This window comes from Pseudoliparis swirei, chromosome 9 (genome assembly GCF_029220125.1).
Source record: "Pseudoliparis swirei isolate HS2019 ecotype Mariana Trench chromosome 9, NWPU_hadal_v1, whole genome shotgun sequence".
In the NCBI taxonomy this organism is placed as follows: Eukaryota; Metazoa; Chordata; class Actinopteri; order Perciformes; family Liparidae; genus Pseudoliparis; species Pseudoliparis swirei.
The window spans coordinates 9,523,092-9,550,460 of NC_079396.1; the positions used below are offsets into that span (position 1 = coordinate 9,523,092).

The 27,369-nt window shown below is 41.9% G+C and overlaps 5 protein-coding genes and 1 pseudogene across 16 annotated transcripts; 4 read left to right on the top strand and 2 right to left on the bottom strand.

Moving 5' to 3' along the window:
* Positions 1-50: 50 nt before the first annotated feature.
* LOC130199945 (uncharacterized) lies at positions 51-2,422 on the top strand (annotated as a pseudogene).
* An 85-nt stretch (positions 2,423-2,507) lies between these two features.
* On the bottom strand, positions 2,508-12,473 carry zgc:154075 (uncharacterized protein LOC556929 homolog). Of its 9 annotated transcripts, XM_056423795.1 has the most exons (16): positions 12,048-12,473; positions 11,678-11,873; positions 11,009-11,070; positions 10,680-10,788; positions 6,883-6,967; positions 6,723-6,796; positions 6,532-6,591; positions 6,119-6,226; positions 5,900-5,956; positions 5,577-5,707; positions 5,362-5,416; positions 5,160-5,252; positions 4,912-5,046; positions 4,656-4,757; positions 3,853-4,014; positions 2,508-3,591 (listed from the first exon to the last, which is right to left on the bottom strand). In XM_056423795.1, the coding sequence occupies exons 3-16, from the start codon at positions 11,020-11,022 to the stop codon at positions 3,421-3,423; spliced, it is 1,356 nt and encodes a 451-aa protein (XP_056279770.1). In that variant the 5' UTR covers positions 11,023-11,070; positions 11,678-11,873; positions 12,048-12,473; the 3' UTR covers positions 2,508-3,420. The 9 variants fall into 9 exon arrangements, with proteins under 9 accessions (XP_056279770.1, XP_056279772.1, XP_056279771.1 ...); XM_056423797.1 differs by lacking the exon at positions 12,048-12,473 and having other exon boundaries at positions 11,791-12,028; XM_056423796.1 differs by lacking the exon at positions 12,048-12,473 and having other exon boundaries at positions 11,767-12,028.
* On the top strand, positions 7,180-10,031 carry LOC130199937 (uncharacterized). Its single transcript, XM_056423803.1, has 2 exons — positions 7,180-7,742; positions 8,050-10,031. The coding sequence occupies exon 2, from the start codon at positions 8,052-8,054 to the stop codon at positions 8,895-8,897; it is 846 nt and encodes a 281-aa protein (XP_056279778.1). The 5' UTR covers positions 7,180-7,742; positions 8,050-8,051; the 3' UTR covers positions 8,898-10,031.
* Positions 12,474-13,542: 1,069 nt separating the features above from the next.
* taf10 (TAF10 RNA polymerase II, TATA box binding protein (TBP)-associated factor) lies at positions 13,543-16,978 on the top strand. 2 transcript variants are annotated; one of them, XM_056423131.1, is made up of 5 exons: positions 13,543-13,925; positions 14,132-14,277; positions 14,758-14,822; positions 16,387-16,501; positions 16,651-16,978. In XM_056423131.1, exons 1-5 carry the CDS (start codon positions 13,793-13,795, stop codon positions 16,738-16,740), a joined length of 549 nt encoding a protein of 182 aa, XP_056279106.1. In that variant the 5' UTR covers positions 13,543-13,792; the 3' UTR covers positions 16,741-16,978. The 2 variants fall into 2 exon arrangements, with proteins under 2 accessions (XP_056279106.1, XP_056279105.1); XM_056423130.1 differs by having other exon boundaries at positions 13,546-13,925; positions 14,126-14,277.
* A 372-nt stretch (positions 16,979-17,350) lies between these two features.
* On the top strand, positions 17,351-26,443 carry ppih (peptidylprolyl isomerase H (cyclophilin H)). The gene is made up of 9 exons (XM_056424044.1): positions 17,351-17,510; positions 23,098-23,162; positions 23,259-23,282; positions 24,237-24,281; positions 24,400-24,442; positions 24,947-25,039; positions 25,282-25,369; positions 25,474-25,514; positions 25,898-26,443. Exons 1-9 carry the CDS (start codon positions 17,445-17,447, stop codon positions 25,964-25,966), a joined length of 534 nt encoding a protein of 177 aa, XP_056280019.1. The 5' UTR covers positions 17,351-17,444; the 3' UTR covers positions 25,967-26,443.
* si:dkeyp-100a1.6 (probable G-protein coupled receptor 160) lies at positions 18,540-22,455 on the bottom strand. Of its 3 annotated transcripts, none has more exons than XM_056424041.1 (2): positions 22,332-22,455; positions 18,540-20,312 (listed from the first exon to the last, which is right to left on the bottom strand). In XM_056424041.1, the coding sequence occupies exon 2, from the start codon at positions 20,225-20,227 to the stop codon at positions 19,175-19,177; it is 1,053 nt and encodes a 350-aa protein (XP_056280016.1). In that variant the 5' UTR covers positions 20,228-20,312; positions 22,332-22,455; the 3' UTR covers positions 18,540-19,174. The 3 variants fall into 3 exon arrangements, with proteins under 3 accessions (XP_056280016.1, XP_056280017.1, XP_056280015.1); XM_056424042.1 differs by lacking the exon at positions 22,332-22,455 and adding an exon at positions 21,343-21,471; XM_056424040.1 differs by lacking the exon at positions 22,332-22,455 and adding an exon at positions 20,875-20,949.
* Positions 26,444-27,369: the final 926 nt, after the last annotated feature.

The following is a 27,369-nucleotide window of genomic DNA, read 5'->3' on the forward strand; positions in this document are numbered from 1 at the left end:
GTGATTTTTATTATTTGACTCCAGGCGGGTGATAACGTAGTGAATTCAGCATGAGTCAGCAATCCTCTGTTGACAGGAGCAGTTTGCTTGTGGAGTTTAGTAAGTTATGCCTCCTTAATATGTAACTACCAAATTAATCATATGACGTTAATTGATTGAAAAGTGACGTTGGTTGTGAAATGGGACACAGCTGACGTTACATCGTGTATATTAATGCAGCTGAAACAGACCTGAACAAAATGAAGGTTTAGTATCAGAGAGCAGAAGTAGCTGAGCGGGCTTATAATGAGAAAACCCAAGGCTTCGTCGGTAGACAGAAGTAAGTGGCCTCCTTATCAACCACTTGTGGCCAGCTCCAGAGTCTTTCACAGAGATTCATTGATGTTTCAATTCCATGCTGAATTATTTTAGTCTACACGGAACAAAAGATTATATTGAATGTAAATCCTCAGTAGTAAGATAATTATTTAAACAAAACAGCTAATACTCCAAAGAATTGCTCAATAAGTGTTTAAAAGCAACTTTAGTTTGATGTGTTAATTCTGGCCTGAGGCATAACTTGTTGTGTCCTCTTTAAGTTTGACATATTTGTCCAAACATTGTGTGTACTAATATGTTTGTGTATCTGTGATCAGACCAGAGATCAAGAGGCTCCAGGATGAACGAGAAGAGCGTCTATGCAGCCTCAAAGCGTCTCAGAGTGGTTTTAACCGCTGCACCGATGCTTGTGTTGTTCTTACTGCCATGTTGGCCAGTGAAGACAGGATAGATGGAGAGCTGGAAGCAGAAAAAAGAAAAAGTGGCTTCTTTGAATGATCAGGTAAAGTGCTTTTTTGCCATGGACCATTGAGTGCAGAAGAGTAAATCTCTCTTGTTGTTCTTAGGACAGGTGAACATATTGGTTTGCTTTGTTTTCAGATTTTAAAATGGGAGAGGATGTTGGTAGAACAGAAGACTGGTGGGGGAACTGAACACCACATTATGAACTTAATTAAAAACACCTGCCAAATAGAAGGCATTATAAATTAATAAATTAGCATAATTGCTCTTGATATTCTGCAGGTTTTTGAGATGGTCTAGTCCTAAATTAAAGACTCTTTTATGGACCAATCACTTCCACTCCAGGCCAGTGTTTTCAAACTATGTCTTTGATTCTAATCAAGTGAACTAATGACACCTTGTGTCTAAAAGATGTTACTGCTTGACTAATTAACACCTGTGAGGACAAGAATAGAAGGTTTTTCTGTTGTTATTTATTTATTTTGAGAGAACAACATTTTTGAACACACACAATTAATACATTTCTGTAAACTAAGACTCATTTCTCAAAGAAGGGGGCTGTACATCATTCCACATAAAACAGCAAGTCTGCCGCATGATTCACCCATTGGCTATGATGGATGAATGAATCACCTTGTGATGCATGAGTTTCACTTAATTTGTCCCCACAGTGAAACACAATAAATTGGAGTCTAAGAAATTGTCATTGAGGGATTATGAGGAGGCTTTCAAAAAGATCTTCACAGAGACAAAAGAAGTCGATCTGGACAAACTGGTCAGGAACTTTATACAAAGTAAGTCCCAATTAAAAACTACTAAGGCAACGGAAGTTGTGTATTTTTTATCAGAGATGAAAATATGTTGTGATTTATTTACATTAGGATGAAGAGCAGAACTACACTTTGCTGACATATTTGTCAACTATCAGCACAATGAAGCAGGGACCATTCGAAGGCAGCTCTCCAAGGTTAGTGCGTGCGTTGGAGTGAAAGAGAGAGGTAAAGAAAGGGGAAATGTAAGCGTGGCTGTACTCTGTTTTTCATTTTGTGAGCTTTGCAATGAGAAAGAGATCTTTGTGGCCGAGGAGCAGCAGGAGCAGCATCATGCTCTTTGGAAAAAAATACCGTTTCACCCTTATTTGTCAACTACCCACATATATATATGTATATATATACATATATATATACATATATGCATATATACATACATATATATACATACATATATACATATATATTGTTTTTTAATGCAAAGTAGCGTGAATATGTGTGTGAATAAACTTGATTTACAAGCATTAGTCTTCTTTTGGAGTAATTTGATTCGTGTGTTTTTCTGTTTGTGTGCTTTCTGTTTGTCCTGGCGATTCGAGAGTCGCCGTCCCACCCACCCCAATGTGAATCTCAGAGCCCCCCCTCCCCAGGAGGGTGAACCCGCGTGAGATTCACAGAGTAAATTCCTGCTGGAAATCACTTCTATATATAAACTCTGTTTCGGCGCTCTGCCACTGTAACAAGTCTGTGCTGAGCTTTTCTGAAAGCTATATTTCACTCTATGCTTTTTTTTGGGTGAATGTTTAAATGGACATGATATGATGGGGAACTTTAATGTAAAGGTCATTCAAGAGGGAATAACCTACTTCATTTAAAAGAAGTGGGAGACCTAATGGCATATTTCTGTTTATTGTGTATTGGTGTGCATTGTTCAATCAGCATTAGTTACAAATTCAATACATTTATTTTGGTTATTTAATGAAATTTTAGTAATGTAGCCTAAGCATTTCAAGTCGCTGTTCAGAGTGAAATAAACCATCAACAAACTGGTCGCATTCATGCATATCCTGAGATATGAATTCTGACAGGTCTCAGTTATGTGCGTGGGACGAAATGAAGAGCAAACAATGATTCAAACACAATTTCAAGAACATACATTTTTACTCTAAATTATAGGAACACTTCACATGAACACTACTTAATCCAACCATAACAATATGACATGCTGAACAACAAATGATCATGTTCTTGGCTTGGTACGGCACTTGAACCAGTTCACTCACTCGCCTCAATCACCTCGCCTCACTGGCCTCTCCTCACTCATTCATACAAACAAACAAACAAACAAACAGACACTTAAAATCCCTGAGCAATATAAACTCAACAATGATTTGGCCCTCAGTTCAGTCGATTGGTTTAAAAGGAGACTACAAGAAATAGGGTTCAAATGTTAATTTATAGATATAAACATGAAACTTACATTTAGACATTTATATTTTTGATTGACACATTCTCTGAAATGTTATGTTTAAATATCCAAATTTAGTAGTTTTTTTAAGAGATACTTTTTAATATCTCTTTTTATCAGATACTGTTAAGGAAAATGTTCTATAAATCTTCTATGAACAAACTTGGTCAAAGAAACTTCACAATTTAGGCAGGAATGAAACTGAAAAGTGTGGTTGAAGAGCTAGTGAAGTGGAGAATTCTGTCTGGGAGGAAGAGAAAACTTTTTTTTGGTTTAAAATTCCTTCATTTTGCGAGACACTACTACGGATGAAGAGGGTACAACAATTAACAAATTGATACCACCGTGAAACTTTAAAAATAATTAGTACACTTTGCTCAGCTTCAATCTAGTGTTTGATTTTCAAGGTGAGATCATTTTAACATCGGTGTGTTTTCCGCTCATCGGTCTTTGGCCAATGTCGCCGCAGTACACCACCCGGCTCTCCAGCCGGGAACGCTCCGCTTCAAACACCAGCAAGTGGCTCAGCAGCGTCTCTTCAGGACCCGAACGGATGTGGGAGGGATCATTGTTCTGCACTCAAAAACACATCAAACCATCACAGTCAGTGTTTCCAAGTCCTATTGAATGTTATGTTGCCTCCACCAGTCCTAAAACATCAATACAGTAACTATTCTTAATCTGGTCTTAATATGGCAAACAACTGCACGTACAAGTCATCTGTCAGCACAAGGCAAAGATTTTAACCACATGGCTTGAGGAGGAAGACGAAAACTAAACTGGACGCTGTACATTGACAAAGAAAATGAAAATAAAGTAATCATCAGCACTCACAGCCACAGCGGAAATGAAGGCCCCCATGAGGTGGTAGTCGGCTCCACCATGTCCACTCATGCCAAAGTGCCGGGGGGCGTCGTTGTGTGCCTTGTGCTTCGTGGATCTCTGGGTCAGAAAGTCAAACACACGTACCTCGTGGCCGTCACATGACAGCTCCCCCTGTAGAGACACAGTTCATTATATTCACCGGTGGATCCATCGAGAAATGTATATGACAATATGATTTTGTTTGGTGCAACCGGGATACAGTCTTGTAAATGTGTGATCGGGCTTCTAACTGTTTGGAAGAGGCACTTTCTAAATAAAATGGTGGTGTGAAAGAAATTTACTCCACACACCTTTAGGATGAATTGAATGTTTTAGACTTTCAGCATGTGGCTAAATGGGATCCAATAGCTGCAGACAGATTGAAACAATCTTGTTTCAAGCCTTCCCTGAAGAGTGGAGGCATTAGATTACATGACATATAATTTAGCTGATGCTTTAATCCAAAGTGATTTGTCATAGCAGTATATTAATGCCTGTAATTAACAATCACATATTGGTTTAACATGTGGGTGTTCACATACTTTGACGATACAGTGTCTGTGGTCAACACTACTTTGATATTTAATGTTTTCCCTATCAGCCCCCTTTCGGTTGAAGTGTTTTCATCCAGCAGAATTACTTTGATTTCTGTGAATCAATGGCTGATTTATCTTTTTCCCGCAAGCTTCCTTTTTTGTAGCATTTCTTATTTCTTCAGTTTTAGTATTTCTCGCCCTTTTCTTTTGGGTAAGGCATGTTCCCTCCAGTCCTACCTTGCTGCCATAGATTGTTGTTTTTCGCTTGCATATCTCCTCAGTGAATGCCACCATGGAAAAGGATGCCGTCAGACCCCCTTCAAACTCCATGTTAACAACCTGGGAGAACAGAATACATTCAACAATGGTCTGACATGACAGTTTATGTTTGATAGCGCCGTTGATACAGGTGTGTCAAGTTTAATTTGAGCATCAACAAAGCTTAATTGGTCAGTCAGAAGAACGGTGTTGATATAATGCCAGCCTATCTAACCTGGTTACTGCACACATCGTTGTCACACTCGTAGACACAGCGGCCATACGGCCCGGTCCTCAGGGCCTCAGTCACGGACTCGATGTCTGGGAGCGAGTTCGTACATATGACTGATACAGGCCAGCCAGTGTGACCCTAGGACACACACAGGAAGTACATATGACATCATGTATAGCAACCTATGTGTCATGTTCACAGATTGTTCAGTGTAATTGATCATTGTTGGAATACGGTGCTGAAATGTTAACCTGTTTCACTCTGTCCAAGTAGATTTTGGAGGCCGAGTACGGACAGTTTCCTTCTATTGAACAATCCAGGCAGCGATTTCCGGCACCTGTCGGCTGACAAAGAAAACTGTCAGTGTCATATTTCATATTAATGCTTAGTCTATAAAGTGTCGGTTTGTTCGGCTGTTTTGGTGAGGCGACATACTGTGACGAGACCACAGACCTTGTTTTCTTTTCCAAAGTGGCTGACGGATCCGAAAGATGACACTTTCACACACCTGCCAAGTACAAAGTTAGTTGGAATGAAAAACAGGACGACCTCACAGAGAACAACCATCTCCTCCGCCTGAAAACACAGAGACATTGGTCCAACCAGAGCGTGAGCTTAATTCCCGAGCACCAGATGAGCTCGGAGTTGATCGCTGGCCGATGGTTTACCTGCGTGGTCTGGCCCAGTGATGTATCAGGTCGATGTCATGGCACGATTTAGCCAAAAGAGAAAAAGAGCTCTCCGCTTCATTCCTCCAGTTCCCTCGAACAAACGAGTGAGCAAAGTGATAGAACCCGACCTGGAAGAAGAGGTTGACAAGACTAATCTGTTCAGTTCAGCCTTAAGTCATTTGTGACGGATTTTACACTGCGTCTTATACAACAATGTGTTTTACTGCTGTCAGGACGGCATTACTGCAGTGTTACGATACAGCAGGAATCATTGAAGACACACCTGCTACTGAGGACACATTTATAATCTGCATTATTACCGGCTCAAGGTGCTGAATGTGCATCACATCCCCGATTACTCCGGCATCTATCAGTTCCTAGAAACAAAACAAAAACATGGACAATTTATTACGTAGACTTTTGTGATTTTCTGAACAACTTGTGAAAATGTGTGTGTTCTGTTCTGAAACCGTGACCCATGGTGGAGAAAACTGTCAAATGTTATTTAATGAACAGAAAATACGACATTACATGTTCACCTTTATCTTGTGGATGACCGGATCATATCGGAGAACGTGACCCACGGATAGCATCACGCCACTCTGAGTGCAAGCCTCCACAATTGCTGTGCAGTCTTCGGCAGTTGTCTAACGTCACACGATCCCACCGGGGTGCGAGGGAGGCACGAGTGTCACACAAACACAATCATGGAAAGGAGAAGGGAGAGAAGGGCGTTTTCGTATTTCAGAAACTGACACGAAATAGTATATGTTCCGAAGTTTGTGTTGGGCTTAAAAGAAATGCAATCTGAAAAGTGATGTGTATTATGGAAGCATGTTTTTTAAGAAATAATTAAGAAATGTCAATCTATCATGAAACAAATAAACCTGTAGGATCATTTTCACCTATATTAATGTTCATGTCTTATAAAGATTTGTTTTTATTTACTCACTGCCATTGGTTTCTCCAGCAGAATATGGTAGCCCTGCTTTGCAAAGGCCACCGTGGGGTCCTGGGGACCAACGACTAGTTTATTAGATAGACTAGCCAAAGAACAATGACAAGTTATATAATTCAGGCAGATAATGAGGTGTATACACACAAACATACAGGTAGAGTATATCCAATATAGTGTATGTTTACCTTATGGAGGCGGTCAGGTGTACAAATTAACACTGCATCTGCAAACTTCTCTCTTTCAACTATACTGTGCCAGTCTAGTTAAAAAACAAATGAAAAACACCTTTCAATAATATAGTATGAGGCAGATCATTTTTGACAATTCAATGCATTTGATGCTCACCTTCGAATATGTTTTCATCTAAAATGTTGTGTTGCTTTTGAAGTTTTGTGCGAGCAAATCTCCTTGGATCCGCTACTCCAACAACCTGAAATAGGGAAGCTAACAACTTAATACCAGAGACGTACAGTACAGATAATTGACTTAACCTTTTAGAAACCGTAGACCCCCTATGGGGCCTGGGGTCTTTGTTGCTATACAAAACAAGCAAATATAATAATATATATATTATATATATAATATAAATATATATATATAATATATATAATATATTAATGTTGGACATCAAATTAAACAACAGAGCCTGGGCTCAGCCGTTTAACAAAAACTCAAATAATCATAAATATAAGATTATCATAATTTATCAGGAGTGGGACCACTCGGCACGTTTCCTGAACCAACGACCCGTAGCTGGGTGTTTAGCTCCTCCTGGCCATGCAGAGGTAACATGTCCCCAGGTGTAAGGAAGTTATTTTTCACAAATGGCGACGCCTTTCAGGATTCTATTGGCTCCCAGTGCTGTCAATCTTGTCTTGGTTCGTAGCCCTCAATTCTATTGGCTCTGAAGTTTCCAAAGGGGTGTGGTTTTCTAAAACAGACCCATCCTCTCGGAGCTCAAGCGCGGGAACAAGTCAAGGGCTAAGAAGAGCTTCTTCATAACGTACGTGGACGAACAGGACGAACAGCCCCAGCTTTGTTTGCAGCCTTGTTTTTTGCGTTTAAAGGGATTTTAGAATCATTTAGCCAACAATGCCTTAGAAATATGTGAAGCCCCTCACTGCGGAGCAAATCCTGGCCAATATGGAGGATTCATCTTCTGACGAAGAGGATCTGCTCCATCAGGAACACATCAGTGACGACAGGTATGGATTGTCTTATAAATGTTATTTTATCGATTTATTGCTGTCGAGTCTTATATCTACCTTTCTCAATGTGAAGTATGTGTATATATCTATATAGGCTATATGTATTATATATGCGTAGGCTATGTATGTTTGTATATATATATATGTATATTATATATGTGTGTGCGTGCGTGTGTGTGCGCGTGCTGCCTTAAGCACAGCGTGTTGTGTATTAAAATTGTAATACATGTAAACATGTTTTACAATTTTATAACCAGACCACTAAATGCATATATTTATTTGTCTTTCACTTATGGGTTTACAGTGATGAGGGTGAGGACGACCAGCAACTCCATGCATGTGTCCCAGGACCTTCAAGTCGAAATGCACCAGGTCTTGTTCAGCCTCAGCCAGGGCCATCGACACAGATACCTCCTCCCCCCAAGGCACCACGACCTCCACAGCCATCAAGGGCCCTCAGGAGCACCCGTCGGAATGGACCAGGTCTTGCTCAGCCTCAGCCAGGCCCATCGACACCTCCTCCCCACGGCACCAGGACGTGCTCGGCCAGGGCCATCAACACCTCCTCCCCCTGCCACTAAGCGGAAGAAAAGAAGCTCCTCTTTGGGAACTTCAGCTGCAGAGGGCAGGTGGCATTCCAAAGAGGAGGAGAGCACCAAACCTGCCCCTCTCCGGTTCAAACCGTTCAGGAAGCCGGGCCCCACATTTGACACCACCACAGCGTGGTCTCCCCTCGGTCTCTTCCAGCTTTTCTTTTCGGCATCTGTTGTAAAAACAGTCATTGACAACACCAATGCCAACGCTGAAAAAAGAAAGAACACTGGGTCGAAGTTTGAGTGGAAACGGCTCGATATAAAGGACTTCTACATTTTTATGAGCATCATCATCGTCTCTGGCCTTGTGACGGTGCACAACTGGGCAGACTACTGGAGGAAAGAGTGGCCAGACAACTTTCACTACCCTGCTAACAGCATGACCCGGCAGCGCTTTCAGGCAATCTTGTTGTCCCTTCACAAAAGAGGACGAGGAGAACGAGAAGAAGAAGAACACCGACGAGTACGACCGGCTGTTCAAGCTAAAGCCCCTCTACACGCAGATAGTGGACACCTGCAAAGCCAACTTTCAGCCGTTTCAGAACCTGTCCATCAATGAGCGAATTGTTGCCAGCAAAGCACTCATCAGCACGAAGGACATGGGCTATAAGCTGTTTGTGCTGGCTGACCCATCCAACGGTTACACCTGGAACTTCTTCATCCACTCGGGCAAAAGTGAGTCCACCACAGGCCACGAGCTGAGTTATTCAGCCGTGATGGACCTTTTGCCCTTTCGTCTCCTCGGCGCCGGGTATTTCTTATATACTGACAATTTTTACACGAGCCCAATGCTCTTCTCAGATCTGGCCAAACACAGCGTGCTCTGTTGTGGCATGATTAGAAAAAATTGCATTGGGTTCCCTCAAACAGAGGAAAATGACCTGCCCAAAAAGGCTGTGAGGGGCGACATGAGGTGGATACAAAGTGGCAAACTGCTCTTTGTCAAATGGATGGACACAAAAGAGGTCACCATGTGCTCCACCATCCATCAGGCCTACACAGGGCAGATGGTGAGGAAAAAGGTGGAGACTGCCGGCGCGTGGGAAATGAAGAACATTCCAGTTCCGGACGGACTACAACCGCAGTATGGGTGGGGTGGCTCGGTCCGATACACTTATCGGAACATATGGCGTACCACACAAGACAATGAAGTGGTATAAAACTTTTTTTTACCACTTCATGGACATCGCCGTTGTGAACAGTTACATATTGAACAATGAACTGCTCAAGCTTAGGCGGGACCCCACCCAGACAAAGTCCATGACCCACAAGGTCTTCAGGGAGGTGTTGGCACAGGAGATGCTTGAGTTTATTGGCGGCTCAGCAAACACCATCAATCCTCCACCGCTTGCTTGCCCCTGTACTATAGTGAGGATTCGAGGACCCGCCGGTATTGTAAGAGGTGCCAGGATAAAGGAATCCTGAGGGTGAAGACAATGGCATACTGTGAGAAATGTTTAGTTCCTCTCTGCAACAATCGCAAAAGGAACTGCTTCTGGCTGTGGCACAAAGGTCAGTGAGGTGATGGAGGGACCCCACCCAGCAAAAGAGAGCATGACTAAATAGTTTTTTACTGCGTTTTCACACTTTGTTTAATAGTGTGTTGTTACAGTTTGTTTATTAGTGTGTTTTTACACTTTGTTTATTAGTTTGTTGTTAAAGTCTGATAACAAATAAATCTGTTCATTCAGTTCATTTGTGTGCTTGTTGTTTGTTTTGCAGGAAAATAGTTCTATGAATTTCCTAAAATTAAAAAAAGTAGAAAAATGCTTTATTTGGATATATTGAACACCATAAGTAACATACCAGTGAAATATATGGTTTAGTAAATCCCAAATGTCCATTTTGGAGACCGGGCCTGAACTCTCTGTACTAAAACCTCTCTAACTTTGTTCTGCTTCACAGTTCCAAAGTCGAACTTTGCAGAGACTGTGGAGAGGTTTAAACTTTTCAACTGCATCATTCCAAAGAGATCATCCTGAAAGTGCTTTTTTCAATTCGGACCTGAAACTTTTATTTTTGCGATCTTCATTTACTCTTAACCAGTAACATATACACTGATATTTACACTTTCTTATTTTAACATTATTTTAAAAGCCCTAGTGGTTACAGAGATACAGCCTTTTAAGTTTGGGTGTGCAATGTTCGAACAAATGCCTAACAATATATTGGTGCTTAAAAGGTTGAGTAAAGAATCAATACAGCAAGAGGAAATCCTAAATACGGTGAAAACAAGTCATCTGGGATCTTTGCATGCTGTCAGGTGATTTGACCAATACAGAACACGAGACTGACTTATTGCCCAGTTGACAGGCTGCAGGGCAACTTTTCCTCTACTGACCTTAACGCGGTCAGGGTAGAGGGACGCAAACTGGGAGTAGATCTCTCCTCGACTGCCCGCTCCCACCACGATCACACGGACGGGCGAAGTCATTCTAGCACCCTGTGAACTGTACACGAATCAAAGCTTGGAGAGGAACACTCATCATTTGACACAGTCTACAATGGGACACCATACTTCCAATGATCTGTTTTTATGTTGTATTTACTTCATCTAGTTATCTCAAAAGATTATTTGAAGGGGAACGAAATACATAATGTAAACACAGCTGTATGCGTTCAAATGCTCTGATTAACAGACGCATAACATGTATCAGCTCATGGTTGTACCTGTGTTGTCCCATACAGCTGTCACAACCTTCTGTCGGTCTTCCGCGTTGTTCCAGTTTTGTCTGAAGTCCAACACAAACACATTGTAGTCAAGTGAGCAGGACGTGTGACTGGTCTTCCTAGTCTGTTTACAAGCGGGGAGGTTACTTCTTCGAACAAAAAGTCAAAAGAAATGCAGTCACTCAGTAGCGTAGTGCCCCCTAGCGGAGGCACGAGGGACTTCTGCTGCATTCAAAGCTTCTTGTAAATAATTGCTTGTTAGAATGTTAAAGAGACACAAAATGCACCTCAATTTTAGAAGTCACATTTTTCTCTGTTCAAAAATGATCTTTAATCGTTTTGTTCACAAGCAGGGCAACACAACACGTCGCACTCGGATATTAAAAATATTACCGAACGCAGCAGAAGGCTCCATTTGAGTTACATCTTCGTTGTATTACTATCTTCTTAGATAGCTACGGTCTATGATTAGTTTTTGTGTGTGTGGTGACAGTAGTAGTGAACCCAGTCCTCAGACTGGGAGGACACGCTGGTTCCTTATACACACAGGTAGCGAGAGACGTGGTTCCAACCCATATACAATATTTATTCGATCACACAATGTATAAAATGCAAGATAATAATAAAAAGGGCCGTTACTGAAAATAAAGGTGTAGGGCGGGGACTGACCGGTGGCGGGTGAGGTAGACCAGCCCGGGTGGGGTCCCAAAAGAAAAGTAAGCACCCCAATCACTCGTGCACGCCCTCAACACACTCACACAAACACACGGGACGGTCCGCACCGGAGATAACTTAAAAACACAACACACAAAGGGAGACCCCAAATCCCGGAAGCACCACTCGCGCCACCTTGGTCTGCGAGCACCTACAAACACAAAAGACGAACTCAATTAATAACAAAACCGGGTTTCCCCACGAAGGGAAAACCACACGTGGCAAAATCAAACAAAAGACAAATAATAAGCAGGAGACAAATGAGAAACCAAAAACAACAGATAAACACAAGACAACCTAATAAACTACAGTAAACGGCTCCTACTCAAAGGGAGCTAAATGGCGTCACACGCGCCGCAGAGGCAGTGTTGGCTCGGCCCTGTGTCCGGTCGGGCCGCGACGCAGCCACAGCCGACGCAGTTGCTTTGGCGTAAATAGCGTTTGTGGACGCTCAACAGTGCCACGGCAGTGGTTAAAACTAGTGTTGTTACGAGATGTGCCGACGCTTCGAAGCGTGTGTGGAGTAATGGAGGGGGCGTTTCCTCGAAGCGCGTATCGAGGCTTGCTTCATTTAGGGGAGGAGCCAAAAATTATGACGTCCGAAGCCTCGCTGCCCGGCTGTACCACGTGACTGCTTCGGGAAGTGGTTCAGATATTGCCGGGAGGTTTGACAGCAACATAAACCCCTCAGGCTCCATTCAACATGTGGGTTGTTGGTTGAGAGTTTGGAGAGTTTAGAGAGAGAAATAGTTTGGAGAGTGAGGAGAGAAGGAGAGGTGATAAGATGGAACTGTTGAGAAACTGTTATTGCTGAATAAAAATGAATAAAATGTCCCTTGTCATGTACATCACTGTCCAAGTTACACAAGCATATTCAGTCCCCTCTTCCTAGTTCCACGAGCACTTTCACTGTCCTCGGCCCATGCCATTTTCCTAAAGGGACATAACATTATTACACAACCTGCCATATCATATGATACTACCATTTTGGGAACATTAACACACAGAATACATTAAAACAATATTTTATTATGCACATATGTGATAATTTATGTACAGAAATTATTTGGTCATACATTTTTGTAATTCATAGTCATTCCCAACAGCCATAACAGACACACACACATTCAATGCATCACATTATGTGGTTCAGATACAGCTGCCTGTAATTATACACTTGGCCAGTAGGGGGTTTCGTGAGCACATGAAGCTTCGAGAAATGAACCCTTTCTCGAACCAATTGGCTGAAGTGGTTCGATGCCTCATGAGGCTTCATCTCACCATCACTAGTTAAAACAATCCTAGGCAAAACAGCAGTGGCCCATATGGAGTGGCAGCGTTCCGCCGACCCGGCCAACAGTCTCCGATCAGTCGGGCATTCCAAGCATTCCACTTGGAGGGTGGGAGGAGGCAAGCTGCCGGCAGCGCGCACCAGAGATGAACCTCTGTACAGGAGGAGGGGAGCCCAACGCGTCCGCAATGCTTGACGTCAAGGGGGAACTAAACGCTTCCCCGTCACTTTTACCGGGCCCCGCGCACCATGATTGGCTCCCCAGAATCAGGTGTGCTGACCCCCAGAGAGTGAGGCTACCCTCTGCCACATGTGCCTTGATTACTTTCGTCTGTTCATTACAGATTGATAAACACATTAGGTTAATTCATCGACATTAAAAGATAACACATAAAGGTCTTTAACAGTACTACTACGAGCTTAGATTTTAAATAAACGCCAAACCGTAATTCTAGAACAGTTTCGGGAATCTTCGGCTACTTTCGTCATATCCGATCAAAGGGTCACGTGACGCGACGAGCTCCTCCACAGCACGAGCTGAGCCTTCTGCTGCTCGTTAACGCTAGCTTCAAACATTCCTGATGCTAGTTAGCTAGCTCCTGATTCAGCTATTTTAACAACATTGTGGTTAGAAAACCAGCTTTATTTCACAACGCAGGTCTGTGTAGAAGGCTCGTGTTGCACCTATACGGCACAGGATCGCGCTTTTTGGGCATATTTGTATATTTTTTCTGCGCTAGCTAGCCAAGGTTAGCGCGTTAGCTAACTGTACCATCAACATGAACATAGACAACGTTAATCAGTCTGTCACAACCGGAGTGTCCTCCTCGACCTCTTCCACTTCAAGTAACTGTATCGTTAACGATAATGCAACTACTAACGTCAGCAGCATCCATTCGGTCACGAGTAACGGTAACGTGAACTTATTTGACTTGTCATAATGTTATTTCCCATGGTGTAGTCGTACTACTTGTGTTAACTCAAGGCAGGACAGCTAACGCTAGTTTATTTGGTTTGTAAGAACGTGATGCATCATCATGTGTAACTGTATTGTTCTTTCTGCTTGGACTTTCAGCAACCGAAGCAATTAATACCAAATATGTGTGTTTCAGCTTCAGCGGCCATGGTGACCCCATCAGCGGACTTGTCTGTCTCCAACGGCGTGTATGTTCCCGGTGGGATCACCAACGGAGACATGAAGCCGGCCCTCGCCACCACGCCCCTGGCAGATTTCCTTATGCAGTTGGAAGAATACACTCCCACGGTAAATCAAGTTGTGTCAATCAGATTGCTTTATGACGCTGTCACAAATTCGTAATGCTGCATATAAGTTAACAACTACATTCTGTCTATTGTTGGAAGTGCCTGGCAAGTTGTGTCTCCCCTGCAAGCCACATTAATTGATCACCATCACCAAGGCAAATTAAATTAATTTAAAAAAGCAAGACATTCAGTAACGTTGAAGCAAAAGTCCTGTATTGCCATAAAGCCACATTGCTGAATAGAGTATGTTGGTACAAACAATATACTGCAATAGTAAAATAGCAGACTATTGACATTCATAGAAACGTATCCCCCTTCCCTTCGTGTACATGAGTTTTTTTTACCAAGCACTGTCTGAGACTAGGCTGATAGTTTCCTTCGGGGCTCAGGCTGTACCAATGTTCTTGCTACTTTACATTTCATACAATGATAATGTTCTTTACAAACAAGTGAAAGTTGGATTTATTAATCTTTTTTGCAGATTCCTGATGCAGTAACAGGCTATTACCTAAACCGGGCTGGCTTTGAGGCTTCTGACCCAAGAATGTAAGTGCAACAATAACTGACTCTTTGGAGTACAGGCAACGTTTAAGCTCCAGTGTGCATGGCTTCATCCGATACCCGATTGAGCAAAATGACACAAATCAAGATGTGTGTCATTAGACTTGCAGGACAGGCACAAAAGGAGTGCTTCAGCAGCAGTAGGTTAAGCGCTTAGCATGTGTGAATGATAGGGACATTGTAAAGCCCTTGAAATCACTGCATTTTGCTATATTTAACTTTTAAAATTACTTGTTGGTTCAAATATTTGAAAAACTGATTACTTAAATTTTTCAAATAAAATGTCTAAGCTAACAGTGTTGCATGTGTTGGACTTACGAAGTAGAGAATCCTCTCTATGACACATTTTCAGGATTAATTTATTTTTAAAAGATGTTAAAAGTCGTGAATCAGAGAGTTGTTGGTTTTCTTGTTTTTTCTTAAAATTTCTACCTACCAACTGAAGAAGAACCAGCCCTCTGGCCTTATATTCATACCTGTTGTTATAGCGACATTCATTGCACCTACAGACGATTTAAATGGGAGTGGCTTATAAATAACACATTTTGTATATTTATTAATGTAAAACCTAGAACACACTACTAATTTATATACACATGTATAGCATTTAACATGTATACCACACATGTAGTCTTAAAAAAGAGACTATGTTTAATCAATACCTTGGACAAGCTGTTAGTATGTTTCCTTATGCTTTTGATTCATGGAAAAAGTACTTTGGATACACTACCGTTCAAAAGTTTGGGGTCATCCAGACAATTTCGTGTCTTCCATGAAAACTCACTTTTATTTATCAGATTAATTGAAAATTGAATAGAAAATATAGTCAAGACATTGACAAAGTTAGAAATAATGATTAATATTTGAAGTATTAATTTTGTTCTTCAAACTTCAAGCTCAAAGGAAGGCCAGTTGTATAGCTTATATCACCAGCATAACTGTTTTCAGCTGTGCTAACATAATTGCACAAGGGTTTTCTAATCAGATATTAGTCTTCTAAGGCGATTAGCAAACACAATGTACCATTAGAACACTGGAGTGATAGTTGATGGAAATGGGCCTCTATACACCTATGGAGATATTTCATTAGAAACCAGACGTTTCCACCTAGAATAGTCATTTAGTGTGTATTTTTGATTAATGTTATCTTTATTGAAAAAACAAGTGCTTTTCTTTGAAAAATAAAGACATTTCTAAGTGACTCCAAACTTTTGAACGGTAGTGTACATTTTTCTAATAATTTCTATTGTTGTATTGACTGTCATGGTTGGCAGACTTTAATCAATTATTACGTGTGGTTGTATGTGGTACACATCAGTACTACTACTAATCTTCACTGGCATGTCTGAGCAGAAAATACAGACTAGATCCGAGTCGCCCATTTATTGTCACCGTTATGATGGTTGCTGTCATGATTTCTTGGAAGTGAAAAGTGAAAGTTAGATGAGAAACGTATTTTTAAACTTATTTTTTCCCTGAAAGACAGACATGCTGGCTGTTTACGGACAGTGAAAACTAACAATGATTTTCTTTTTAAAATTTCTTTTAGAATCCGTCTGATCTCCCTTGCTTCTCAGAAGTTTATCTCAGACATTGCCAATGATGCGCTGCAGTACTGTAAAATGAAGGGCACCGCCTCGGGAAGCTCAAGGAATAAAACAAAGGTTGGTGTTTCTCTCAGCTTCACATGTAACGCCTACATACAATCATTTTAAACCGTCGTTAGAAGATGATGAGAGTTGTCAACCTTTACCCAGCTTCATGGTCTCCCTGATGGTTACTGGTTTTGTATCTGTTTTTCTTCTCTCTCTAGGATAAGAAGTACACTCTGACTATGGAGGACCTGTCTCCTGCTCTATCAGAATATGGCGTCAATGTCAAGAAACCCTATTACTTCACATAGAACCAACTTTCTTTGAGGCTTTTTACTTTTGCTAGTTTGGTGTCCCTGCTGACCCACTAGAGTATGTCACCACCTTTATTGCTACATGTTTTTTTTTTTTAGATCATGGCGCTGTAGTACAGCATTGACAAATCGTTGTAGTTACTTTGCCATCTGTTATTTTTTGTGGAGCCACATTTGCATTGTTAAATTGTTCAATTAAGTTTTGTTGTGAAAATAAAACCCTTACAAAAAACGTTGTCTGTGAGGTTAAATTTTTCTAACGGATGTATAAGTACTAAACATTTTTTACTATACTTTGTCATAGAGGCACTTATTTAACAATCTTATTGTTCAAAAGTAAAATGCAGCTCAATTAAAATACATTAATACTTCGTAGAACTTTAACTCAAAAGATTGCTTGAGGATAATCCCTAAAATAACAACTACAATCACAGGTGGAAATGTAGCACAAGTCCTTACGGAGGGAATCGGGCGGGTACATTTTCGTTTGTGTTTAGGTGCAAACGAAGACATTTAAATGACCGCCAGGTGGCAGTCTGCTTGATAATCCACTCTATCGCGCTTTCTCGCGAGGGCTGTATTTTGACCCTAACTGCGATCCGTAACATGTCTCTCCTGGAGATTCAATGGTTCCCACATCTATGGTGTTATCCGGAAAATAGCATTTATATTTAGTCTAGACGAGCGAGGAAACGGTCACAATGTCTGTGCAAATAACGAATCCAAGCAACCCGATTGTCTTCTTCGACATAACCATCGGAGGACAGGTGAGTTGAGCAAAAACTAACTCGTAAACAGAAGTTTATCTCCGAGCTAACGTTGTTACCGTCACTACATCTCGACTTGATATTGTGTTCGCGTTGCGATCCACGGAACCACGTGGGTTGGTATCTAGACGTATTTATTTAATACACGTGTCTGATACTTGGAGCAATAAACGAGGCTGGTTCTGCATTTAAATCACGCGGTTTATATTGATGTGCGCATCTTGTAGCGGAATAAAGGTAACGTACATTACTGTGTTTTTCGCCGACCGATAAACAAATCCTTCCAGATCGTGATTAAAATGTATATGGTATTATCTTCAGTACCCCTCTTGTTGTATTCCACATTAAACTAAAGCCCTCCACGCATTTCGTTCCTGTAAGATCTCAGGAGGATGGCTCTGTGCGCCCACATGCGTCCGGGAGGGAAGTTTTTAGGAGGCGCGATACATGGAGCAGACTACACGTACATTTCCACTACATGTTGGCTTATTTCACTCGTTTGTACTATTTTTAATTATGAGTTTCAAGTTGTTTAACCTATTTCCTATTTGTTAAGTAAATGGGGCTTTTTGGCATCAGTGGCGCGCAGTAACCGCTTGGCGCCACTCGCTGTCTGCAGGTAATCACTCCGGCGCACAGTGATGATGCGGCCATGCTATCCGCTAAAGTGGCAGCACAAATACACTTTATACGTCAAACGGGTATTTGACGTTTTCATTAATCGCCGTTTAAAACTACGTAACTGCAGCTTTATGATCTAACGTACACGAGCGGAGGCGATACTTCTCCCACTGTTCTCATATTATTGCTCATAAAGATTCCCACAAAGTGGTCCAGTCAGTGGATATTAGGTTGGAGGAAGAGCCCGAACTGCGAGTAATGACCCGGAAGTAGCTAAGTGATAACAGCTGGTGAGCTTTTATTGAAGCTAACACATATTTTTTAATGTTTCCGACGATATGCACAGATTAACAGATGTTTCATTCATCCATGAATGGGGTGCAGGATAAATATGAATGGATTGTGACAAACATTTCGTTTCTTTATGTAATTTCATCATGTAACAAGTACAAAACCCAAACAAGAATAACAAATACAGTGAACAGTCAATGCAGCATCTGTCAATAAAGAAATATTCATGAACAACAAAGTATCAACATAAACAAATGTACGGTGTCTGAAAAAGAGTCGAAAACACGCACACACACACAATTGAAAGACCGGGATTTTGGATATTTATTTAGAAACCTGTTTGGAACAAAGTTAAAAAAGAATAGATTTAAATCACGAGTCAACGTAACTTTTCCCTTCAGGGATGCTAAAAGTATCTTAAAAAGGTCCTTCATAACAAACAAACACATGTAGAACATTGTTGGTGATTAGTCCATTTTTACAAAAGCTTAGCTTAATGCTCACAGCTTTCAGCAAAACGTTGCTAAAAAAAGAAGAAACGCATCTTGAAGTCCAATCACAGCCTGTCGGCTGCAGCATTTTGCTATTTGCTCCAAAGCACTTCTGCTGCTGGAAATATGTGCGTCTGGGTCTTGGCGGCAAACCCAACTTTTACACCATAGTTGCCAGCTTCAAGTCTTTACTCACTTTCTCACATCACAGTTCTCGTTGTCTGCCGTGTCTCAAGTTTAATTGTGGACCTCTTCGTCCTCTTACACACAGAGGAGAGTGTGCCTCTTCTCGTGTGGCGGGTTGATCACCGCTAGAGGGAATGGCTGCTTTTGTGTTCCTTTGCTCAAATGCCAGTAAATGGGCCACATGCACACATTCTCTGGGAGCCTGTATGGTCCTTGTGTGCCACTATTTGCCCAGAATACCACACCCATCAGTAAACTGACGGTGCACTCCAACCACAGAAGATTAACAGTGATGTAGGCCGGTACTCCAAAGCCGAGCAATATGCAGACCACAGACACAGTGAGATAAGGCATCCAAAATAGGCTAAAGCCCAATATTATACTGAACCATAGAGGTGGGCGCGGATAGACGGTCTCCTCCAATGGCTTCTCCTCGATGCCTTTTGTCTCCATGCAGTTAGTTGGGGTGAACAACAAGTCGCTCCGGTTTTCTGATTCTGCCCTTGCTATAGATATCCGATCGGCCTCTCTCACCCACTGGGGAATCATTGACCAAAAGGGCAGCATTGTACACATTACTGCGAGGAAAAGCCCCACAGTGAAGTAGGAAATCAGTGTGGACTCCTGTACTTCACACACTAGAACTGATAGCCCATCTGGTAAATCCATAAAAATCAAATCAGATTTGACGGACCCAATGGAGTAAATAACAGCTAGGATCCACACCAGCAATGCCAAAGCTGTGTGTCTTAGGAATTTGGAGACGGTGCTCTGTTTGCCGAGGCAGGTAGCTGAATCTAAACCGTAGTCCAATAAACCCAGGAACAATATGGGCAGCGGCAGCGCTTCATACGTCGTCGAGGCATGGGCCAAGATGAGGCACAGTGAACCAAGATAGCTCTCGGGCCCAAGAAATAACACGCTTGAAAAAAAAAGCACCATCACAAAGTCGGCCAGGACCATGTACAGACTGCACATGCTTAAAAAGGAGGTATACCATTTCCGGCAGCACATGCAGAGGACCGTCGCGTCCAGGCCCAGCTTGAGAACCACAAGTACCAGGTACTTGTCTATGTTGTCCGTATGGCTGCCGGACGTCTCATCCTTTTGCGCTAAAACGCCCAGCATCCTGAGAAAGGGGCTCAGTCTCTGATACGCTGTCAACGTTTGAGCCGACGGGGCTCAGTTCAGTGCGGAGATGCTCCTGGGAAGGCTGCGGAGGACAAGATTATATTGGTCAGGAACTCTGGCTGAACAAATGTTAGACTGCAAATGGTTCATGATTTCAAGAAAGCGTGTGGAAGCAGTCCACAAACTGAAATGGCAAGAGGCGGTTGCGTAGGAGATGCTAAGCCACCCAGATCCGGACACGTCTCATCTTGTTATCCATTTAGTATTTAGATGACAGATATGGTGGTATTCTAAATTAATAGTCCTGTTTAATGGCAGACCCCAGAGCAGCAGAAAGGTCCCCCCATATTATATATAGCAACGGTAACCACGCTCGGATCAATGACTCACCGTCGTTACATTACCCCCGCAATTACTTAATAATAAGAACAAAGTAAAGCATAATAAATCAAATGAATGTAGTCCTCTGCAGTTTTAAAAGACTTTGGTTCTCAAAAGTTGTCACTTTCACAGTAACATCCTACAACAACAGTAATCATTCATTCTAGCGTTGTTAAACCAGAGAAGCACGTTCTGCCATTTGGAGTGTGTATTTTACTTAGTTAAAATCAACAAAACAAAGACTGCCGCTAAGCCGTCTGTACCTGTGTGCTCAGGGTTATCCAGTGAGTTCCAGTGGAGATCCGGGCAGAGGCCCTGCATGCGAGAGTCGTTGGAATATGACTCGTCGGGTGAAGGTTTCATATGAGATGGCTATTTATGGCTCCACCTTCCCATTGTGAATACTAACAGCTAATGAACCACGCCTTCTGCGTCATGTTGGGAGGCTGACTATTCTGTCAATATGCCCCAGAGCTGTCTGCCTCTCGTTTGGGCTTAAATGTCTTTATAGCAGCAGATCAACTGGATGGAAACACAGCTTCTGTGCTGGTTTAAACAACATCCCCGTATTTTTGAGCCACGGACCGGTTCCGTGTCAGAAATTATTTCCACGGACCGGCAATATACATGACGTAATAAATATGACGTCATACAATTATACGAAGGGCATAAAGTGCCAAAACTACAACTCATCATTACGCCGAATTAGTGTGAGCCGTGCGCTTGTTTACCTGCAACGAGCCGCTGATGGAGACGGCGACACAGACGTGTGTTTGGTCCGCTGCTCCTCACCGAGTTCTGGTCGCTGTCATTAGAACAGGCAGAGTTGTTGTGTGAAATGTCCCTTAAGGCCACCGTCATTTGCATCTCCAACACATTTTCTTCTAGATCGGACGGGCTCGGTTCACCGGGTGGGTTTGTTTACGAATGGGTTGCCGGTCTATTCTTTTGCAGTCGGGTCTTTTGTGGTTGGAGTACCGCTCAAACTCTTTTAAAAGCCTCTTCCACCCGGTCAACGTCTGAAACATGTAGAATATTCCGCTGTTCACTCGCCCACACAGCAGCGACTTTATCGGCCAACTTGAAAACAGTTGTCATTTCCCTGAAGTGACAGAATTCATTGAGCAGGTTGAATATGTTTTAAGATTCTTTGTCACTGTGCCGCCCAGCAGAGTTCAAGGGCGGACTACTGCCTGCAGCGATAAAACCGAACTTTAAGACTCCTGAGCAGCTCGCATAACACACGGTGGTATCCGTCCTCCTTTTTATAATATATTTATTTTTTTTTTTTTTTTTTTTTTTTTTTTTATTCACTTTTTTTCCGCGGCCCGGTTCCAGCCAAGCCGTGGACCGGTACCGGGCCGCGGCCCGGGGGTTGGGGACCCCTGCTCTAGAGTGTGTTGTCAAATATGAGCTGGCAGCTAGTTTACAGAACGTTATCTGTCAAGTAAAAAAAGGTTGACTATTAATTTAATGTCAGAGGCATTCGTCTGTGTTGACTGTCAGGTGAAACACGTTAGCCTCATATGACGATCACTGCTGTGCACTTTTCTTCTTTTCTGAATCCAAAATTATCTTTTGACTTAGAACTATAAACACACATTTCAGCATCACAGCATAAGTAGTTCAACAATATACTTTATTAAAAAGGTAGGCAACACAGTCATAGGTCTGTGTATTTATCATAAGAAACATTCTTTGGCATTACAACCTGTCCTACCTGTTGTTAGGTCCAGGAAGAGAAAACCGCTCCGCAGATACAATGTTCAGCTGGTGCTAGCTCCAAACCAACACGCAGTCCTTGTATTCATTTTCACAACCTGGAAACTATAGACATTCGGGGGTTTTCTAAATGCCATCGAATGGCTGTTTTACTGCGTGGACTGGAGAGAGAGAGAGAGAGAGAGAGAGAGAGAGAGAGAGAGAGAGAGAGAGAGAGAGAGAGAGAGAGAGAGAGAGAGAGAGAGAGAGAGAGAGGGTTGTGCAAAGATGTCGCTCTCTTACAACAGGACATTGTTTTCTCAGACGATGTCACAGTCAGACATTTGCATGTGCCTCCGGGTTGCGGGAGGCCTGGATGGACACACACACGCACGCATACACCCACAAAACTTATGGAGATGATTTTAAAGTGTGTCACGAAGATGTCATTTACATTTTACATTATGTATGCTTTGACCACTGGGAATCCGAAGTCAGACAAAAGATGTTGTGCAGCAGTGTTGGGATGAAACGGAGTCGTTCCAGAAATCCTCTCCCAGTTTTTCAGCCAAAGCCTCGTAGAGAAGAGTCTCTGGGTATAACTGGTTGGTGCACATGAGGCATTCTTTCTCCGAGTACTTGCCCTAACAAGACTGACCAGTTTCTGGCCATGCTGTGTCGTTTTGCATGAGGCGGGTCACTCTCTCCCACTTTGTTTTTAGGTGTATACGTTTCATTGTTTCTCTTTAAATGTGTGTTTAACTGCTTGCTCATCTTTATTCCAGGATATCGGACGGATGAAGATCGAGCTGTTTGCCGACGTGGTTCCAAAGACGGCAGAGAATTTCCGGTGAGGCGAGAATCAGCATGACATACGTTTGCTTTTCAGGACTAACAGGTCCGATTGTTCTAAAGTTGTTGACTAAACTTGAATCTTCTGTTACAGGCAGTTCTGCACTGGAGAGTTCAGGTATGTTTATGAAATGCGTCCGCCACCGTCCTCCACACATGCACTCAAGAATTTCCCTTTATCAGATTTTAGGAATATTCATGTGTTGCACAAATATAACCGCATACGTGCATTCATTTAAGTGTCATCTGTATGTCTCGGTTTTTGGTTAAGACGTGTGAGCCATTGCACAGCGTCTCTGCTCTGAATGGGCTTATTCAGAGAAAGCATGCTTTCAGCCCATGGTGCATCACTGAGGCTGATAAAAGTGTTGATATGCACCTGACCCTGGACCTGCCTTCCTGGTGCTCTTGTATGCAAATATGGCGTGCGACTCTCTCCACACACACACACGCACACACACACACTGGGTTGAACAGCTGCCAGTTCAAGATGCTCGTCCTGTGGCACGGCCTATTTCCTTGTTTGCTGATTTGCCAGTGGCGTAACAGGTCAAAGTTGATTCGTGATCCGAACCATTTGCCTTCACGCTTCGGCTCGCTCGTGAAGCGCGCATTAAATGCACCATGTATGGAGGTTCCATTCGGTCACATTATTCAATTCAGTTTATTTGGTATAGCCCAATATCAGAAATTACAAATTTGCCTCAGGGCTGTGTTCATGCTCTGTTCACTAAATATGATCATTGGGCGGAGTTAAATTATAACTTTATCGTGTTTTCGAATGTAATCTTGGAAGACACTTGAATAAATGGAGTTGTTTGAACAACTTGTTTTCACAGCAATATAAAGTAGATATTAAAGAAGGAATTAAGAGCTCTTTAGCGTCCGAACACAAGCCCAACACTCCAGGGGTGCTCTGTTGTGGCCTGTGCCAGGTCTGTCTGTGTGTAGGGCTCGAACGTTTACTGTGGAAACTCGCATGATGAACGTGGATAAAACTGCTTTGTGGTGTAATTGCTTGTATTACATGACAGTGTGTCTTTACTTGACTTAATTGTGTTCTGTCCTCCAGGAAGGATGGCGTCTCCATTGGTTTCAAAGGTTGCCTGTTCCACAGGTACACACTGTTTACAATATGTAAATACTTATAGACACTCCTATCAACTGTAATTGTCTACTGTAATGATGTATTTTCATTGAACCAGTCTACTGTATCCATATGTTTTCATTGGCAGGGTGATAAAAGACTTTATGATACAAGGCGGGGACTTTGTGAATGTAAGTACATGAACCTCTTCTGCTGCCTGGTTAACGCTCTTATTTGTATCACTGTTTGCATTCATGGCTTCGATTAAAGCTACAGAAAACTCACACTCTCAATCTTCTTTGATCTTTTTTAAGATGGCGATTACTGGTAGGCCTTTTTACTTTTACATTTAAATTGTATTTATTTATTTGAACGGTACACATCAATGAACCCAGGGATAAATGTGTCAGTCTTAGCTCAGGCTACATTTCCTACCGTAGTCTCTGTGGCCACATATTACAAGCCACTTCTGTCTACTATTTCTTGGATTCATTAAATATAATATATCGGGCCATGCTGTCAGACAAACTGTGTATTTTGAATTGAGCAGGAGCACAATATGCGATATTCCGCCTCCTTGTGGACAAGTGGTGAATTACAGCTCATTTTATCTGTGGCTGCTTCTTTCTACTTAGTGAGGTAGTTAGGGTCTTATGGTCTGTTTGTTGTGTGCTTTTTCTCGTCTTTTTGTGTAGGGTGATGGAACTGGTATCTGCAGCATCTACAGAGGTCCATTTGTAGACGAAAACTTCAAAATGAAGCACTGTGCACCTGGTCTTCTGGCCATGGTATGTATGTAGATCAAGACTTAGAGGTTGGGGACACTGCTTAATCATGAAGGGGACTCTTTTCTTTTGTTAATTGATAAATCCTCTTTTATTCTGTAAACACAAAAGCTAATTAATTAAGACTTGATTATTCCTCTCAAAGTGGATTGGCCCCAATAGGATTTGTTTCATTCATTCAAAGGTAATTAACCCTGACCAATAGAGACTTTTAAAATTGCCCCACTTTTGTGTGTCTTACTCAGGCAAACAGTGGGCCTGGGACAAATGGTTGTCAGTTTTTCATTACCTGCACCAAATGTGACTGGTTAGATGGGAAGCATGTGGTCTTTGGTGAGTACTCTACGATGTTAACTGTGCATTCACATCTATTTGAAGCGCTGTGTAAATGTGTATGTGGGCAAAAATTTAAATGGCTTTATTTACACCTGTTTCAGGAAAAGTGGTTGATGGTTTGCTGATCATGAGGAAAATTGAGGTAAAAACACATTGTAATATTAATATGTTGATAGAATTGTGAGGGGAAGGAAACTACTCATAATGGTGAAAATGTTGCAAATGTGCAACATGTTTAAAGTTTAAAGGCCTGCTTTACTTATTGTCTATAATATTTCACTCATCCCTCAAATCAACTATGAAGAGAACTACATACATATTTCAGAATGTGTGTTATATGCTGTTTAACATTTTTACCTCAGCAGTGATGTTTAAAACATAAATGTTTCACAACATCACAGCCTATGAAACCCCATCATTGACACTTACAGTATATTAACACTGATTTATGTTTATGTAATGCAAAAATGTGCTTACATTCACAAGGATCTGTGTATGATGTTTTTTGATCCTTCCTGCCAACAGAATGTTCCTACGGGACCCAACAACAAGCCCAAGCTCCCCATCCTCATCGCCCAGTGTGGAGAGATGTGATCCAGCTTCCTCACAACGCCAGAATCATACGACCTCTGTGTACATGAAGTAGTTTTACTTGATACAAACATAAACCTACATGTTCTCTCGCGTGTGGATGATGCCTTCTCCCATGGTGCACAGTGAAGAGCACTTGCACAGTACATCATTTGGGCAATTATCTTGAGTTTGGTAGAAATGGATTCCAGGTTATCGGCTGAATCCAGATCCAGATAAGATTATTCACACTTCACGTTGGGTTTGGAACTGACAAGATGTGCTTAATATATTAGTTTTAATTTGTTTTTGCAAAATGTCATGTCAGGTTGTTGGGTCCAAGTGGAGACAATTTGTGGTTTCTCTTAGGATAAAGACGAATAAGAAATTGACTTTTTTTAAGCCTTAAGAAAGCATTGCTTGGCAGTTAAAACATTCATAATGGCTGTTTCAGTCAAACTGTTCATTGAGGATGAATAAATTGTTTTACTTTTTCATAAACTGTTGTTTCTTTGGAAAAGCTGTTTATCTGGAATTAGCATGATATTTACAGTGTTTATTTTAATAGTTGGATTATATTTTTAATATACAACATTGTAATGTTGTTCAACTACATTTACCGACAAATAGCAAATATGTATTTACTTTTTGAAGTATGTTTTAATTTTAAGATCACAGTAGTAACAATAATTGTAATTGCAACCATCTTATACGTATCAATTACAATATTACCAGGAGCCAAACTCTGAAATGATCTTTCTTAGATCCACCATTTTATCCATATAATATGTCTTTAAATTCAACTGATGCTTCTATCTAAAGTGACTTATTATAAGTGCATTCAACAAAAATTAAGAAAGTACAATTTCTTCAAGAAAGCCAAACTACAAAGTGCTATAAGTAAGCTCTTAAAGAGAAATTGTTTTTGGGGGGGTGTTTTTCAGCAGTCAGTGTGAGAACACGACACCCAGTGAAAATGCATTGTTTGATTTTCATGAGCTTATTTCCCCCAGGGATGTTTTCCTCTTGAGTTTGGAAATCCATAGAGCGAGTCATAGTCCAGAGACCTACATCTGAACTCTGAAGTGATACTCGGAAATAATCAATCTCAACTCCCAACGCCATGAGGGGAATCCTTCCCAGCCAAAGGCGCGACAGTCCTCCAAGTCGCACACTCAGCGCCGAGCAGTCCCCTGCTTAATTTACGGCTGCCTCCTCTTATCCACAGCCATCCATACAAATCCAAGCCGCCAGACCCCCATCCACGCTCTCCCTCTTCTACGGTGGACCTCGTTCCCGTGGCACAAAAGAATCCTTTCAGATGGACACTCTGTTCTTATGGAGGCACGAAGAAGGTTTTTTTTAGGGAAGGGGGGGCGGGGTTCTTCGTGGAGAGGCTCGCTGGGGGCCAATGCTGAAGCCCATCT

Bases quoted from the DNA above. Each gene is read 5' to 3' on its own strand.
- LOC130199937 (XM_056423803.1), top strand. From the start codon at position 8,052: ATGAGGGTGAGGACGACCAGCAACTCCATGCATGTGTCCCAGGACCTT.
- zgc:154075 (XM_056423795.1), bottom strand. The intron at 5,708-5,899 runs GTAATAATGCAG...CTCTTCTTCCAG, and splicing joins ACATTCAGCACCTTGAGCCG to GTCGGGTTCTATCACTTTGC. The intron at 5,253-5,361 runs GTCTGTGGTCTC...TTTCTTTGTCAG, and splicing joins ACTTTGGAAAAGAAAACAAG to CCGACAGGTGCCGGAAATCG.
- taf10 (XM_056423130.1), top strand. From the start codon at position 13,793: ATGAACATAGACAACGTTAATCAGTCTGTCACAACCGGAGTGTCCTCC. The intron at 14,823-16,386 runs GTAAGTGCAACA...AATTTCTTTTAG, and splicing joins GAGGCTTCTGACCCAAGAAT to AATCCGTCTGATCTCCCTTG. The intron at 16,502-16,650 runs GTTGGTGTTTCT...TTCTCTCTCTAG, and splicing joins GCTCAAGGAATAAAACAAAG to GATAAGAAGTACACTCTGAC.
- ppih (XM_056424044.1), top strand. From the start codon at position 17,445: ATGTCTGTGCAAATAACGAATCCAAGCAACCCGATTGTCTTCTTCGAC. The intron at 25,370-25,473 runs GTGAGTACTCTA...CACCTGTTTCAG, and splicing joins TGGGAAGCATGTGGTCTTTG to GAAAAGTGGTTGATGGTTTG. The intron at 25,515-25,897 runs GTAAAAACACAT...TCCTGCCAACAG, and splicing joins TGATCATGAGGAAAATTGAG to AATGTTCCTACGGGACCCAA.
- si:dkeyp-100a1.6 (XM_056424041.1), bottom strand. From the start codon at position 20,227: ATGCTGGGCGTTTTAGCGCAAAAGGATGAGACGTCCGGCAGCCATACG.